General features: G+C 40.0%; 2 protein-coding genes across 4 annotated transcripts in view; one reads left to right on the forward strand and one right to left on the reverse strand.

Annotated features, from left to right (window-relative positions):
- The window catches only part of ANLN (anillin actin binding protein), a 168,489-nt gene that overhangs the window by 90,365 nt on the left and 60,512 nt on the right, over nt 1-17,612 (reverse strand). The window lies entirely within an intron of this gene.
- Nucleotides 1-17,612, forward strand: part of KIAA0895 (KIAA0895 ortholog) — a 59,718-nt gene that overhangs the window by 8,466 nt on the left and 33,640 nt on the right. Inside the window, exon 2 of one of the 3 annotated variants that reach the window (XM_045166412.1) lies at nt 7,718-8,424. The exons of 1 other annotated variant lie outside the window; for it this stretch is intronic. In XM_045166412.1, the coding sequence (XP_045022347.1) occupies nt 7,718-8,424 (707 nt within the window). The remainder of the gene's footprint in view (nt 1-7,717; nt 8,425-17,612) is intronic. One more of the 3 variants, XM_045166413.1, reaches the window with a different exon arrangement.

Here is a 17,612-nt window from a genome sequence, read left to right on the forward strand (position 1 = left end):
ATAATTGAATGACTGTCCTTATATAATAGAATGAGCATGGACTTTGTAATCAGACACATTCAGATCATAGCTTGTTCTTCACTACTTTGTCATATAACCTTGAGCAAATTATTTAAAATTTCTGAAGGTTAAATGATAAAACTCTACAGTCTTTGGTGAAATCCCAAACTCACATAAATGTGTCAACAAATAGTGGCTGCTATTATTATTTATTCAGTTCAGTTGCTTAGTTATGTCCGACTCTTTGTGACCCTGTGGACTGCAGCACACCAGGCTTCCCTGTCCACCAATTCCCGAAGCTTGCTCGAACTCACATCCATCAAGTCAGTGATGCCATCCAACCATCTCATCCTCTGTCATCCCCTTCTCTTCCCGCCTTCAATCTTTCCCAGCATCAGGGTCTTTTCCAGTGAGTCACTTCTTCACATCAGGTGGCCAAAGTATTGGAACTTCAGCTTCAATATCAGTCCTTCCAATGAATATTCAGGACTGACTTCCTTTAGAATTGAATGGTTTGATCTCCTTGCAGTCCAAGGGACTCTCAGAGTCTTCTCCAACACCACAGTTCAGAAGCATCAGTTCTTCAGTGCTCAGCTTTCTTTATGAGAGAAAAGCTCTCACATCCATACATGACCACTGGAAAAACCATAGCTTTGACTAGATGGACCTCTGTCAGAAGAGTAATGTTTGCTTTTTAATATGCTGTCTAGGTTGCTCATAGCTTTTCTCCCAAGGAGCAAGCGTCTTTTAATTTCATGGCTGCAGTTACCACCTGCAGTGATTTTGGAGCCCAGGAAAATAACGTCAGTCACTATTTCCATTGTTTCGCCATCTATTTGCCATGAAGTGATGGGACCAAATGTCATGATCTTAGTTTTTTGAATGTTGAGCTTTAAGCCAGCTTTTTCACTCTCCTCTTTCTTTCACTTTCATCAAGAGGCTTTTTAGTTCCTCTTCACTTTCTGCCATAAGGGTGGTGTCATCTGCATATCTGAGGTTATTGATATTTCTCCCAGCAGTCTTGATTCCAACTTGTGCTTCAGCCAGCCCGGCATTTTGCATGATGTACTCTGCATAGAAGTTAAATAAGCAGGGTGATGATATACAGCCTTGATGTACTTCTTTTCCTATTTGGAACCAGTCTGTTGTTCCATATCTGGTTCTAACTGTTGCTTCCTGACCTGCATACAGATTTCTCAGGGGGCAGGTAAGGTGGTTTGGTATTCCCATCTCTTTCAGAATTTTCCACAGTTTGTTGTGATCCACACGATCAAAGGCTTAGTCAATAAAGTAGAAGTAGATGTTTTTCTGGAACTCTCTTGCTTTTTCCATGATCCATAGGATGTTGGCAATTTGATCTCTGGTTCCTCTCCCTTTTCTAAATTATTTATTACTACTTATTATAGAAAGGATCCCTGAATGTCTAATCTTGAATGAATGAGTGACAGATCTATGTAGATAAAGTTTTTTTAAAAATGGAATTAATGGATTGTCTTTCTTGGCAAGGAAAGCAGCTGTCCAAGTTAGCTAGCATTGAAATTGCCTCCATAGTAGGAGCCAGAGGGTGAGGACTAGAGGTGTAAGGATCCACGAGACTTGCAGAAGAGAGCTGTTTGAGAGAATCATGTATCACATTTGCAGAAAGGATTTAGAAAAGGTTTTATAGGCAGACGTGGTCTGATAGGAATTCAAATAAGAGAATTTAAGACAAACTGGAACACTTGGTCAGTTAATTGAATGTGAAAGCTCTTAAAGGGTTCAGCTGAATTCTCCTCAAGTGTTTCTCTTCACATTGCTCTCTTCCTTCTCTGAATTCTAGATTATTGTCTGTACCTTTTGTTTTTCATATTTAAGCTTATACTACCTCATGCTGCTGCTGCTGCTGCTGCTGCTAGTCGCTTCAGTCGTGTCCGACTCTGTGCGACCCCATAGACGGCAGCCCACCAGGCTCCCCCGTCCCTGGGATTCTCCAGGCAAGAACACTGGAGTGGGTTGCCATTTCCTTCTCCAGTGCATGAAAGTGAAAAGTGAAAGTGAAGTCGCTCAGTCATGTCCGACTCCTAGGCCACCCCATGGACTGCAGCCTTCCTGGCTCCTCCATCCATGGGATTTTCCAGGCAAGAGTACTGGAGTGGGGTGCCATTGCCTTCTCCGAACTACCTCATATTAGTACTCAAATCTTCATAGAACTGCCTTACCTTCAGAGCCATATTGGAGGCTATGTGAAGACAAGAATGATGTAATTATACAGATGTTTTTCAGATTCATGTACCTATTAGCAATACTCCTGTATTTGTGGAATGAAAGAGTGCACTCTGCTCTCCTCTTTCACCTTCATCAAGAGTCTCTTTAATTCCTCTTTGCTTTCTGCCATTAAGGTGGTGTCATCTGCATATCTGAGGTTGTTGATATTTCTCCCTGCAGTCTGTATTCCAGCTTGTGATTCATCCAGCCCACCATTTTGCGTGATATACTCCGCATACAAGTTAAATAAGCAGGGAGACAATACATAGCCTTATTGTACTCCTTTCCCATATTGGAACCAGTCAGTTGTTCCATGTAAGATTCTAACAGTTGCTTCTTGACCTGCGTATAGGTTTCTCAGGAAATAGGTAAGGTGGTCTGGTATTCCAGTCTCTAAGAATTTTCCAGTTTGTTGTGATCTACGCAGTCAAAAGTTTTAGTGTAGTCAATGAAGGAGATGTTTTTCTGAAATTCCCTTGCTTTCTCCATGATCCAACGAATGTTGGCAATTTGATCTCTCATTCCTCTGCCTCTTTGAAACCCAGCATGTACATCTGGAAGCTTTTGGTATAAGTGCTGCTTAAGGCTTCCCTAGTGGCTCAGTTCTTTGGAAGGAATGATGCTAAAGCTGAAACTCCAGTACTTTGGCCACCTCATGCGAAGAGTTGACTATTGGAAAAGACTCTGATGCTTGGAGGGATTGGGGGCAGGAGGAGAAGGGGATGACAGAGGATGAGATGCCTGGATGGTATCACTGACTCGATGGACGTGAGTCTGAGTGAACTCCAGGAGTTGGTGATGGACAGGGAGGCCTGGCGTGCTGCGATTCATGGGGTCGCAAAGAGTCGGACACGACTGAGCAACTGAACTGAACTGAGTGGCTCAGTTGGTAAAGAATCCTCCTGCAATGTGGGAGACCTGGGTTCGATCCCTGGGTTGGGAAGATCCCCTGTAGAAGGGCATGGCAACCCACTCCAGTATTTTTGCCTGGAGAATCCCCATGGACAGAGGTACCTGGTGGGCTGCAGTCTATGGGGGTCAGAAAGAGTCAGATATGCTTGAGCGACTAAGCGCACAACACAAGCCTAGCTTGAAGGATTTTGAGCATAACCTTACTAGCATGTGAAATGAGTGCAATTGTATGGTAGTTTGAACATTCTTTGGCATTGCCCTTTTTTGGGATCGGAATGAAAACTGACCTTTTCCAGTCCTGTGGCCACTGCTCAGTTTTTTGAATTTGCTGACATATTGTGTACAACACTTTAATAGCATCATCTTTTAGGGTTTTAAATAACTCAGCTGAAATTCCATCATCTTTGTTAGCAGTAACGCTTCCTAAGGCCCACTTGACTTCATACTCTAGGATGTCTGGCTCTAGGTGAGTGACCATAACATTGTGGTTATCTGGGTCATTAAAACCCGATAGTTCTTCTGTGTATTCTGGCTGCCTCTTCTTAATCTCTTCTGATAGGTGCTTACTGTTTATGTTCTTTATCATGCATATCCTTGATTGCTTGTACTCAATATGCCAGCAAATTTGGAAAACTCAGCAGTGGCCACAGGACGGGAAAAGGTCAGTTTTTATTCCAATCCCAAAGAAAGGCAATACCAAAGAATACTCAAACTACTGCACAGTTGCACTCATCTCACACACTAGTAAAGTAATGCTCAAGATTCTCCAAGCCAGGCTTCAGCAATACACAAACTGTGAACTTCCAGATGTTCAAGCTGGTTTTAGAAAAGGCAGACGAACCAGAGATCAAATTGCCAACATCTGCTGGATCATCGAAAAGGCAAGAGTTCCAGAAAAACATCTATTTCTACTTTATTGACTATGCCAAAGCCTTTGACTGTGTGGCATCACAATAAACTGTGGAAAATTCTGAAAGAAATGGGAATACCAGACCACCTGACCTGCCTCTTGAGAAATTTGTATGCAGGTCAGGAAGCAACAGTTAGAACTGGACATGGAACAACAGACTGGTTCCAAATAGGAAAAGGAGTACGTCAAGGCTGTATACTGTCACCCTGCTTATTTAACTTCTATGCAGAGTACATCATGAGAAATGCTGGGCTGGAAGAAGCACAAGCTGGAATCAAGATTGCTGGGAGAAATATCAATAACCTCAGATATGAGGTTATGGCAGAAAGTGAAGAGGAACTAAAAAAGCCTCTTGATGAAGGTGAAAGAGGAGAGTGAAAAAGTTGACTTAAAATTCAACATTCAGAAAACAAAGATCATGACATCTGGTCCCATCACTTCATGGCAAATAGATGGGGAAACAGTGTCAGACTTTATTTTGGGGGGCTCCACTATCACTGCAGATGGTGACTGCAGCCATGAAATTAAAAGACGCTTACTCCTTGGAAGGAAAGTTACGACCAACCTAGATAGCATATTCAAAAGCAGAGACATTACTTTGCCAACAAAGGTCCGTCTAGTCAAGGCAACGGTTTTTCCAGTGGTCATGTATGGATGTGAGAGTTGGACTGTGAAGAAAGCTGAGCGCCGAAGAATTGGTGCTTTTGAACTGTGGTGTTGGAGAAGACTCGTGAGAGTCCCTTGGACTGCAAGGAGATCCAACCAGTCCATTCTGAAGGAGATCAGCCCTGGGATTTCTTTGGAAGGAATGATGCTAAAGCTGAAACTCCAGTACTTGGGCCACCTCATGCGAAGAGTTGACTCATTGGAAAAGACACTGATGCTGGGAGGGATTGGGGGCAGGAGGAGAAGGGGACGACAGAGGATGAGATGGCTGGATGGCATCACTGACTCGATGGACATGAGTCTGAGTGAACTCCAGGAGTTGGTGATGGACAGGAAGGCCTGGCGTGCAATTCATGGGGTTGCAAAGAGTCGGACACAACTGAGCGACTGAACTGAACTGATCCTTGATTGAAATGTTCCCTTGATATCTCCAATTTTCTCAAGATTTCTAGTCTTTCCCATTCTATTGTTTTCCTTCTTTTCTTTGCATTTTTCATTTAAGAAGTCCTTCTTATCACTCCTTGCTATTCTCTGGAACTCTGCATTGAGTTGGATATATCTTTTCCTTTCTCCCTTGCCTTTCACGTCTCTTCTTTCCTCAGCCTCCTCAGACAAGCACCTTGCCTTCTTTCATTACTTTGTCTTCAGGATGGTTTTGGTCACCACCTTCTGTACAATGTTATGAACCTCCTGTCCATAGTTCTTCAGGTACTCTGTCCACCACATCTAATCCCTTGAATCTATTTGTCACATCCACTGCATAATCATAAGGGATTTGATTAGGTCATACCTGAATGGCCTAGTGGGTTTCCCTACTTTCTTCAATATAAGCCTGAATTTTGCAATAAGGAGCTCATGATCTGAGCCACAGTCAGCTCCTGGTCTTGTTTTTGCTGACTGTGTAGAGCATCTCCATCTTTGGCTGCAAAGAATATAATCAATCTGATTTCAGTATTTCCCATTTGGTGATTTCGATGTGCAGAGTTATCTCTTGGGTTGTTCTCTTGACAACACTGTTAGCCTTTGCCCTGCTTCATTTTGTACTCCCAAGTCCAATAACTTGTCTGTTGTTATTCCCCTGTGGTGAAAATGATACCGTTTTTGGTGTTAACTCTATAAGGTGTTGTAGGTCTTTATAGAAGTAGTCAACTTCAGCTTCTTCAGCATTATTGGTTGGGGCATAGACTTGGATTACTGTGATGTTGAATGGTTTGCCCAGGAAATGAACTGAGATCATGCTGTCATTTTTGAGATTGCACCCAAGTACTGCATTTTGGACTCTTATTGACTTGGTGGGCTACTCAATTTCTTCTAAGGGATTCTTGCCCACAGTAGTAAATATAATAGTCACCTGAATTAAATTCTCCCGTCATCCATTTTAGTTCATTGACTCCTAAGATGCCAGTATTCAGTCTTGCCATCTCCTGCTTGATCATGTCCAATTTACCTTAATTCATGGACCTTACATTTCATGTTCCTATGCAGTATTATTTATAGTATTGGACATTATTTTCACCACCAGACACAACTGCAGCTGAGTATTTTTCCTGTTTTGGCCCAGCCACTACATTCTTACTGGAGCTATTAGTAATTGCCCTCAGCTCTTCCCTAGTAGCATATTGAACACCTTCCAACCTGGGGTGCTCATCTTCCAGTTTTGTATCTTTTTGCCTTTTCATACTGTCCATGAAGTTCTCCAGGCAAAAATACTGGAGTGGGTTGCCATTTTCTCCTCCAGTGGACCACATTTTGTCAGAACTCTGCACTACGACTTGTCTGTCTTGGGTGGCCCTGCCATAGCATGGCTCATAGCTTCAGTGAGCTGTGCAAGCCCTTTTGCTACAGCAAGGCTGTGATCCATGGAGGAGAAAGGCAAAACTGACCTCTCCATGTATGATATATTGTACACAGTGGGCTTCCCTGGTGGCGCTGGTGATAAAGAATCCTCTGCCAATACAGGGTAGACGTAAGAGACACAGGTTCAATCCCTAGGTCAGGCAGGTCCCCTGAAGGAGGGCACAGCAACCTACTCCAGTATTCTTGCCTGGAAAATCCCATGGACAGAGGAGCCTGGCAGGCTGCAGTCAATGTGGTTGCACAGAGTTGGACATAACTGAAGTGACTTACCTTGCATGCACATCCTATGTAGTAATTATGTTTTTAAAAGACTTGGCAAGAAAAATTTTGATTTTGTTTAATGTTAACCTGTGTTGTATAGTTGCTAAGTCATGTCCATCTCTTTGCGACTGCGTGGACTGCAGCCTGCCAGGCTCCTCTGTCCATGGGATTTCCCAGGCAAGAATACTGGAGTGGATTGCCATTTCCTTCTTCGAGGGGATCTTCCAGATGCAGGGATCGAACCCACGCCTCCTGCATTGCAGATGGATTCTTTACTGCTGAGGCACCAGGGAAGTCCTACCTTAACGTATATTTAGAAATTAAGAAAATAAACTAATTAATATTCAGTGATATTACTAAAACTTGCTTGAATGTATACTTATTTAATTTAAAATGTTTTTGATATAGATAAGAGAGTATTGTCCTTCTTTTACTGTGGCTATCTTTATATATAGTGTCAGATTTCAAGATTCTGTTGGCTTTGAAAGTGTCTTGGATTTTACTTTGATATTGATAATACCATTAAAGTATATCCTTTCTATGAAATCTACATGCTTTGGTAGAATTGAGTATTCAGATTATTTGTATATTATTATCTCATATCTATAATAAACTTTGATCATCTAAATGGTTTGACACTAAGGATTTTTACAGCTAATTTGGTGTATATACATTCTTATAAAAGTGACCATGTCTAGTCTGACCAAAATTTAATAATATATTATTTTAATATTTAAAATGTGTTTTCCAAAGATTGTTGCAAAATTATAAAAGTTTAAAGACCCTTCAGAATGCTTTTTATATAATAAGCAATTTGCTTCATCTGGCATCTTTGTTATTTCTTTTGTTTTGATTTTATCAACACAGAAAAGCTTCACTGGCCTGAGCAAGAGCTTGCTAAGAAGTCCATTCTAAATGCAGAAGCATCCTTGATCATTGACAGTAAAAGAAGCATTTCACACTTATCTCCTGGAATACTGAAGGACATTTTCACAACTGGAACCAGTAGTTACAATGTCTTACTACAGAGCAAAGAGGAGAAAAAGCATCATTCACAAAAACAGCCTTCCTCTACTGGCTCCAAAAGATGTAGAAAACCCAGCAAATCTCCTAGCTCTTCACGTAGTAAAGATCTTCGCAAGATGAAAGCCCCAGTGCCTGTGATGAGCAGTAGTACTTGGTACTGCCTAGAAAGGCAGCCTGCTGTGTTTGTCACTGGGTCAGTGTCAAGTCCTGTAAAGTTTACTCATGATATCTCTGTTACAGGAAACACCATAGTACTGCCACCTAAACCCAAAAATGAAAGAAAGGTGAAGCGACACCTTTTCTCCACATTGCCAAAGCCAAAGCCAAAGCCACAGCCTCTACTGTCGAGAAGTTTTGAAAAAGGAGATGATTTTTCTGGAAAGAAATTTTGTATACTGACTGCTATAAAGCCCACCAACTTGGAGAAAGAAAAACTGAGGTTCTTCAAGTCCGACTACACCTACAATCCTCAGTTTGAGTATGCTAATCCCTCTCTGCCAAGCGTATTGGCCAAGCACAGCAATGCATCTGATCGATTTCTTAAGCAGGTAAAATGCTACTTCGGTCGTGTGATTTCATTTTATGTAGTGAAAACAATTATTTGCCATCATTTAAAAAGCCAAAAAAGTTCTAAAATACTCCAATTATTTATAGTTATCTCCCATCTAGGATACATAAATATGTGACAAGAAATCTCTAGGTGAGTGTCAACCCATATTTAAATTACTTCGCTCTAATCAAAATTTATAAAGAATCTATGTAAACATTGTGTCAGGAAGCAACTATATTAGGAAAAAGCTTCAGATTCTGACTCTAAGGTTTCATTTGGGATTTACAGACTTGTGGCCCTTTCATAAATCCACATACAAGTGTTTGTGTTTTCTTTTTGATTTTGCATGCTTTAGATGGAGCATGCATATCTCTGGTTCTCCCTGTTGTATTACATTCACAGCTTGCTTAGGCCCCAAACGGCATTTTGGGGACTGAGGCTTGAAACTTGCCAAAGTACTTTTTAATGCTTTACTGAAATTTTTAACAATCATCAAATAACTATTTCAGTATTCACTTAAAAAAGAAAATAATGGAATTTTTAAAACGACCTTCAGGGTTCACAAATCATGATGCACATGATAATAAAAGCATCTCTTTCCAATTGCTCAATTTAGATATTTAGCACATAGTTTTGTGTGTTAAGGTCTTATGAACTTCAAAATCTGCTTAAGTTTTTGAGGAGAAATTGGCTGATATTTACCTTCAGGGCATAGAGCTAAGATCTTAAAAGCAGACTACATTTGGTTAAATTAACTTTGTATAGGGTTTTTATAATGCATGAGGTTCAACTTGGCTTCATTACTGGTTGAAAATCTGTAGGCTCCATGAAGCCGCGTGATTCCATTTATCTTTAGCAGATGCCCTGTTTTAGCATTTTGCTGCAGTGCAAGTTCTTTGGACTTGTGGCCAGCAAATTTTTTTATTGTTTGTTATAGATTATATGAAATCTGACCAGTCTTTTAAAGCTTTTTCTTTTAGTCGCTCAGGAAAGTGCACTGCCCCCCGCCTTTTTAATTGGAGTATAGTTGATTTACAGTATTGTTTCAGGTGTACAGAAAAGTATATCTGTTATACATGAATCCACTCTCTTTTAGATTCTTTTCCCATATAGGTTATTATAGAGTATTGAGCAGAGATCCCTGTGCTATGCAGTAGGTCTTTATTAGTTATCTGTTTTATATACAGTGGTGTGTATTACATTCCCTTAAAATTGACAGTAATATAAAAATGCTATTTGTGTTTTTCCCCCTTAATGCTAAAAGAGATGGCTGAGATTTCTTTATCAGTATTCTTTAATTTGGAGTCTTACTGCAAGCCCTACCAGTTGGTAAAGGGATTTCCCACCATTAGGTCAAAATGAATGCTCTTTCATGCTCTTGGATGGGAGTTAGGAAGCAGCAGGAGCTCCAAAGATTGAGAATTGACAGTGGTTGGTTTCTGGCCCTACAATCTTTATTTTAGCCCAATTCCAACTTTTTATGCTTGGGTCATTTGAGACTTCTAAATAGGACCAGCAATCCTAGCTGGCTGGTATTAAATACTTCAAATGCCACCGTTTGGGAGAATGATCACAACAAAAGTCAAATGTACTTCAAACCACTTTAATCAAATAAAGGAGATTCATCAGAACAGGGCCCCCATAAAATATGCTTAAGTTCCTACTTAGCATCTGAATGAATTCTGACATGATATATCCTTCCCCTTCCCAGCTGTGAAGTTAAAGCATCAGCTTCAGGGCTAGTTTCAGGACTTAGAATTGTGCTCCTCAGAGAGGTCAGGATGGCCAACTAGCCCACTGGTCTCTGGTCTCCACCCTTGAGGCCTTGCCAACCCCTAGCTGGTAGTCTTGTAAGTATCATGATCTGGATCTTTCCAAGGCAGGCAATCTGTATTGTTGTTGCACAGTGACTGTGGTCCTTTTTAGTGCACAGATTGGCAGAGCAATGGTAAATCCAGGCCGGATACGTCTACCATAGTGGAACCAAGGTAGTGCCCAGGTTCGATTCATTCCTAATTGGTTGCTCTGTCAATGTCAAGGAGTTCCAGGACTCAGTTTTTTTCTAGTCTAGGCAGTAGTTTCCTCAGGAGGTACTCAGGCCCTTTAGGTAGTTCAGAGCATCTAGCATGGGCTGCAGGACTTGAAAATAACTCCACGTGGAGCCTGCTGAACCCTGCTTAGCCTCTTGCTGGCAGCCATTGTGAGTCTTAGCTCCTCTCAGCTCCTCAACCCTTGGGGGTCAGAAGCTGAGAATGTCTGTTTTCTGAGGTTGTGGACCTTTGCAGGAAAGAGTGCAGTACTTCCTGGTGCTGAAGAAGGGATCTGGGATAAGAAAATGCTGAAAACTATGCAGGGTCAGGTGTCTCCTCACCAATGAGTCAGAAGTAAAGCCTTAGTGGCACATTTGAGCAGTGACCTGGCAGCCAGTACATTCTACCTTACTTCTTTGTGGCTGACCATCCTGGAAAACCTAGGTATCAAATCCATAATGGCTTCAGACCCAGCATGTTGTTGAACAAGATGGGAAGGGTCTTCAGGGCAGTGATAGGAATCCTTGGCAGTATTTCCAGCAGTCAAATGAAAATTATATGTTTATATGAAAGCCAGTGGGTAACATAAGTCACTGATTTTCCACTCTAACTGGAATCATATCTCATTGTAGATCATGGCTAGTATCCTGCTAGCTGGAAGCCCTGATTGGTCGAGTGATAGTTAATAACATAGGCAAAATAAGTTAACTTTTGTTTGGCTTATAAATTAAAGTTTGAATTATGTTCTTGTTAGTAAAGCTGGAGCAGTGGGGATCATCAGTGATTAGAAAATGGGGGGAGAAGGAAGGCTTTGGGGTGTTGGGGAAAGACCCTGGGCTGAGACTACCCTGCTGGCTGTCAAGGAAGGAATGGTAAAGATATGTAAGAGGAGTTAAGAGAATAGGCCCAAGACTACCATCCTTAGAAAGCCTTGGTTGCAAGATTAATTGGAGCCTAGTGTCTGGGAACTTGACTGTTGAACAGTTTCCTATACTGAAATAAACTTTCCCTAAGTGATAAGAGGAGCTTGCCATGCCTCATTGTACAAACAGTATGTTTTATTGAATACCTCTTTTCCTTTCGGGAGCCTGGAATTTTAGATTTGCTAGGCATAGGGGTGCTTATGTGACTAGCCTATGATAAAAAATCTTGGGCATTGAGTGTGTAATCAGTTTCATTAGTAGACCAATCTTTACATGTTCTTTACAACTCAGTTGCTGGAGAAGTTAATTGCATCCTATGACTTCATTGTGAAAGGATTCTTTTGAGGCTACTTCTGGTTTCCTGCAGACTTGACAGGATATAAGAAATGGGGTTAGGATATAAGAAATGGGCTTAGGTTAATTTTTTTTTTTTTAGGGCATTTACATTCAGATTTTAGAAAAAGAAGAATACAAAACTCAATACTAAAAAAAAAATCTCAGTATTGCTCAAGTAAAACATCTCTGTGGGCTATAGTCATTGTCAGTTTGAGACTCCTGGTGAGTTAATAAGGTCTGGCTTCTTACAGCTTTGTAAAGGACCATGGTATGGCACAGTTTCAGGGGATGCTATTTACAAGCTGAGCTTGGGCTCACCTGTGAAAGAGTGATTATTAGTTGCTGATTTTTGGAAGCTTTAAGATGAGTGTTTACCTTCTGCTCTTTTGGCACCCATCCCCATCTTCCAGCTACAGCTGCAGTCTCAACTCCATAATATATCGTCATTTAGTGCCTTGGAAAGAATAGCAAGGTTAAACCTGGGTGCCTAGACTGTAAACTGAGTAAATTGAAAGAAGCAAGTACGGAGTGCCCCAAAGGCTGTCATAGCATTGTAGATGACTGACTTCTCTCCCCATGCCCCTTTGACTCTGCCAGGGAAAAAGCAGAAACATCCATTACAGCTCCCACATGCGTGTGTGCTAAGTCGCTTCAATTGTGTCTGACTTGTCATGGCCCTAAGGACTGTAGCTCGCCAGGCTCCTCTGTCCATGGGATTCTGCAGCTCCCACAATATATACCTTTTATCTGTTGACCACTGTCCTCATTGCATTTCTTCTGTTTCCTTTCTATACACAACTGAGAATTGACAAGAGGGTTAAAATAAACTTTAAATTATTTTCAACTGAAACAAAATAACTGAACTTTCAAAATGTCTTCAGTAAAGTAGTAATTGTTCTCCTATTCCTAAGGCATTACATTTTTCAAAATAATTGTTATTTGCAAATACAATCGGTTTTTGATTATCCATATTAATGGAAGGAAACGTTGGTATGGATTGGCTAAAATGGCAAGATTATTCCCTGCTCCCTCCTTCTTGAATAGTTCTCATCAAGGCAGTCATCTTAGCTTTCCTGCTGTGATGGTGCTACATTAGCCATAGTAAGTAGAAAACACAGCAACAGAAAAAGCCACAAACAGTTGTTATTTGCAAATACAATCGGTTTTTGATTATCCATATTAATGGAAGTGGAGGTTGTAGAAGGAAATTATGTTTAACATCCACCATCTAAGTGAAAATAATCCCCTGAAGTGATTTATAAAGAAGAAAACTCTTTGAAACCTTTGATTTGGTTCCAGGCATCTTATCTTTTAACCTCTGGAGGAGAAGATGCAGTTAGGAAAGATGGGGTGGGGGATTAAGTATGGCACCCCACTCCAGTACTCTTGCCTGGAAAATCCCATGGACGGGGGAGCCTGGTAGGCTGCAGTCCATGGGGTCGCAAAGAGTCGGACACGACTGAGCGACTTCACTTTCTCTTTTCACTCTCATGAATTGGAGAAGGAAATGGCAACCCACTCCAGTGTTCTTGCCTGGAGAATCCCAGGGACGGTGGAGCCTGGTGGGCTGCCGTCTATGCGGTCGCACAGAGTCGGACACGACTGAAGCGACTTAGCAGCAGCAGCAGCAGCAGTATGAATGAAGAACAGATGGTAAGGACTTGTAATTACTAGAAGAAATGTGTAGATATATTTGTAAAAAAATGATGTAAAAAACATACAGTAAAATGTCTTTTTTCATCTTAGCATATCAGAGCACTCCATAAATGTTAATCTTTTCAGTATTTTGAAACATAACCCTCTTAGCCAATAGTGAAATCGATCTTATAGCTATTTATAAGAATCACTGTCTTAAGTAAGAGGTTTATTAGACATATAAATGTAATTAAGAAATTGAAGGATTGCCTTCTTTAAAAAAGTATTATTTGACTTATTGATTTTTAGGACTCTTGCTCTATAGGAGAGAGGTAGACCCGACCTCTGAAGTTTTTCTTGTACACTGTGGTGCAGAATGTTTCTGTTTTTAATTTTTGCACCCATACTATATACTCGTGTAAACACTACAGTGTCTGCTTCATTTTCATCATATATATATTGAGGGGAATAGACTCAGTGATCCTTGAGAGCCCTTTCTAGGATCACACACCTAAGTTCCAGCCCACAAAATACTATGGCTAATCACTTAAAGATTCTATTTCATGTCATTATGTATTCAGTTGTGTCATGCGTTTTGTTAAAATGTTTAACTATCTTTCCACATCATGTGTTAATCACAGAAAAGCTCAGCTTCTGCCTGCTGTGTTAACTGAAGATTCTTTTACTTCAGATATCAGTGCTTTATTAACTCAACCCATAATTGGCAAATATTTTGGTTTGCTGAAATTAACTTTACAAGTAAGTGGGATTTGTTTCTCTAAGTGCAAAACCTAGTGGAAAAAACCATTTCAGTGCAGTTTTTTCTACAATGTGTGTTCAACTTGACAATTCTAAAGAATGCTTTTTAAACTAAGGTTACTGAGAAGGTAGCCTAACAGCAGAAATGGGAAGAGAATAACCAAGGAAATCAGGGTGTGAGCAAATCTATATTTTATATTAAATTCATGTGAATTTTACATTAAACTTCACAACGTAGCTTTAATATAGGAAAATGTAAATTCCTTACTGACTGGCAACCATGTTTACATGAGTATGTAGTATGGGGGCAAAAATTTTAAATGTGAGAACTTGAAACCTAGTAGGAAGGTATTATACTTAACATTATTGGATTGTAAAATTAGCTCTTGTCACCAGAAGTCCAGCAGCATCTTGAGGGGAAAGCACAGACAAGGCACCTTTTGGAAAGGAGAGTAGTCATCAGGAAAGGAACTGTATACCTCAGAGCAGACAGGGGTTCCAACAGCTTGGACACTGAGTGCAAAGTCATAGTATTACCAAGTGCAGGCATATTGTCTTAGTAGTGATAAAACATTAAGAGTGACATAAACTTGAATTCTTATAAAAAGCTATGTCCACGAGTGAAACAGTACCAGTTGAGAAAGCAAGCTGCAAGAAACAATTGATTTTTTAAAGGTATTTGATATCTCTCAAAAAGACCTCTTCCATCATAACCATATTATTTAAGAGTTAGGATATTACTTGGTATTAATATATTCTACATCTGCCTAACTGGAAAAAAAAAAAAAAAGCTGTTCTGCTTATGTAATTAGAGTATCCTAAATATATTTCTTGAAGTAAATGAAAGTTAATGGTCTATGCTATCAAAGGTAGCTTGATAGAGTTATCATAAAATCTCAGAGGTATTTAGAGAAAAGAATTCTGACTTTTTTCCTGCATTGGAATAACATAATGCTTAACATTCTGTGGCATAGCATTGCATTTTCATTTATAGAGTTCAAATATTCAAAGTAAGTATCTCAATGGACCAACTTCATTATGAAGTGAAGTGAAAGTTGCTCAGTCGTGTCCGACTCTTTGCAACTCACCCCATGGACTACACAGTCCATGGAATTCTCTAGGCCAGAATACTGGAGTGGGTAGCCTTTCCCTTCTCCAGGGGATCTTCCCAACCCAGAGATCAAACCCAGGTCTCCTGCATTGCAGGAAGATTCTTTACCAGCTGAGCCACAAGGGAAGCCCAAGAATACTGGGGTAGGTAGCCTATCCATTCTCCAGTGGACTTCCCAATCCAGGAATCAAACTGGGGTCTCCTGCATTGCAGGCGGATCCTTTACCAACTGAGCTATCAAGGAAGCCCAACTTCATTATGCTGGGAAATAATTCTGATTTTTTTCTTCCTGGTTAGCAGACTTTATACAGCTAGGGTCACATGTGTAGGATCTGAGCAGGGATCATAAATGATTGCAGGGAGTTGTCTGGGCACTGTAGGCAACTGGAAACCAGATAGCAGTTGGGCTACAGTTTGGGTCTAGTGTATCATATCCTCAGAAATTGTAAGAGAAGATAGATAACTTGAATTTTATACAAAGTCTTCCAATTTGTAAATGTTGACAACTAATTTAAAGAAAAAAACAAGGTGTTCAAACCAATGAAAACCTGTTTGTGGGCCACAGTCATCCCTCGGGTTGCCAGTTTGCCACCTCCGATTGACCAGATCTATTATACATAAGCTTTGTTTTGAGGCCAGTGATAGTGTAACATAAAGATTTCTAAATGTGGTCCTCAGAAAATGCCTTGCTTTTGGAGTTTATAGTGAAAATGGAATAGGTAATTTATTGTTAGATTAAAATGCATGCATAATACATAAAATCACATTGTGTTCTAAAACAAGTGTTCATTTTCCTTTTTTGGTAGAAATAACACCATTGGAAATCAAATACCTTCACTGATGATAATATGTCTTGATATAAAATTTCTTTGAGGCCATGTTTTAATTGTACTAGTATTAAGGTATTTTGTGTTGGTAGACCTCAAGTTGTCCAGACAATAAAGGGGGAGGGAAAAGCAAGCCTTCTTCTCCTTAGGTGACACAGTTTTTTGCTGAGCAAATCACAAGCCTTTTTCCAGATTCATTAAAGTTAAAAGATTAGAGTTTAGTACCTCTCATAGTAGTTTTGTGTATTAGATTGGAGATGTAAGGTCATTTCTTAACCTAATATCAAGGAAGATTTTCTTACAGAGACGGAAACACCCCAATCAGATTGTGTGTCCTTGGAAGAAGGTATGACCTTGATGACTCATTGAAACAACACTTCATTGATGTGACTTTGAAAACTTGCCTAACCTGCAATCTCAGATTCTTATCTTAACAAATTCTTTTCTCCAAAACAGCTTGAATATCTACTTCTTCCTTGTAGGTAGTGAAAGAAGAGTTTGCAGTACTAATTTGTACTGTTTACAAATATCTTCTCTTGGTAGCATTTACCCTCTCACTCTCCCACTTAACATTGTATACATCCAAACTACCCTTAACCCTGAAGACAGAAGGGGCAGAAGGGGATTGAGGGGAAGGCTGTAGGTGACAGTTTTCTTTGTCCTCTATGTTCTCTCACTCATTCCTTCATTTAAGGCAGACTCAGATCTCGGATCTATTTCCTGGGTTCTGCATATGTAGAATATAATTTATCAAAACATTTTTCTTTTTATTATAATCTGGTCACAGTTTAACAATCTGTTTTACAGAAAACTGAGTTATCGGCAAATGCAGTTTCTCCTGCTCTCCACACTACTGTCAGTGTCTAAGGTACAAATCTGATTGTGTCACTTTCCTTCCTGCAAAACTTTAGAGCTCCTCATAATTCAGGATAAAGTCTAAAACTTTTACCATGGCCTGCAGGTCTTTCATGTTTCCTGATCTAGCTCATGCTTAGGTTTCCAAAGTCAACGCTTGTGCAGATTGTCTGTCATGAAATGTATCACTCTGTTATCATCCTTAAGTTTCTTTTTTTACCTTGACCATGAGACTAACCTCTTTTATAAAAGTGTGTTTTATTTATTTCAACTGTTCCCAGAATCTGACAGAGATTGAAAATCTCAAAATCAAAATCTCATTTAGATTGAAAATCTCCTTTAGTTCCTGGCACTAAATAAATGAGTTTCCTGGTGCCTGTCTAGCCTAAAAGCTCTGTATTTCACTTTCTTTGCTTTGTGTATGCTTTTGACAATATTCTCCCCCTTTACCTGGAATATCATCTGTTTCCTCTAGGGCCCCACTTTAGTTTACCTTCCTGTGTTTTCACAAAATTTTATTCATACATCCAACAGAGTATTATTAAACTATGTAAATTTCAGTGTAATCTCTGTCAGTCTAATGGTCAGGCTTGGAATTAGATTCTAAAAGATTGTAAAGTATAAACATAAAAGCAGGGATTGGCAGAAAGAAAGGAACCTTAAAGATGAATGAATGCAAGATGTTATTAATGGTATGCTAGAACTTCAAT

Source organism: Bubalus bubalis, chromosome 8 (assembly GCF_019923935.1).
Source record: "Bubalus bubalis isolate 160015118507 breed Murrah chromosome 8, NDDB_SH_1, whole genome shotgun sequence".
Classification (NCBI taxonomy): Eukaryota; Metazoa; Chordata; class Mammalia; order Artiodactyla; family Bovidae; genus Bubalus; species Bubalus bubalis.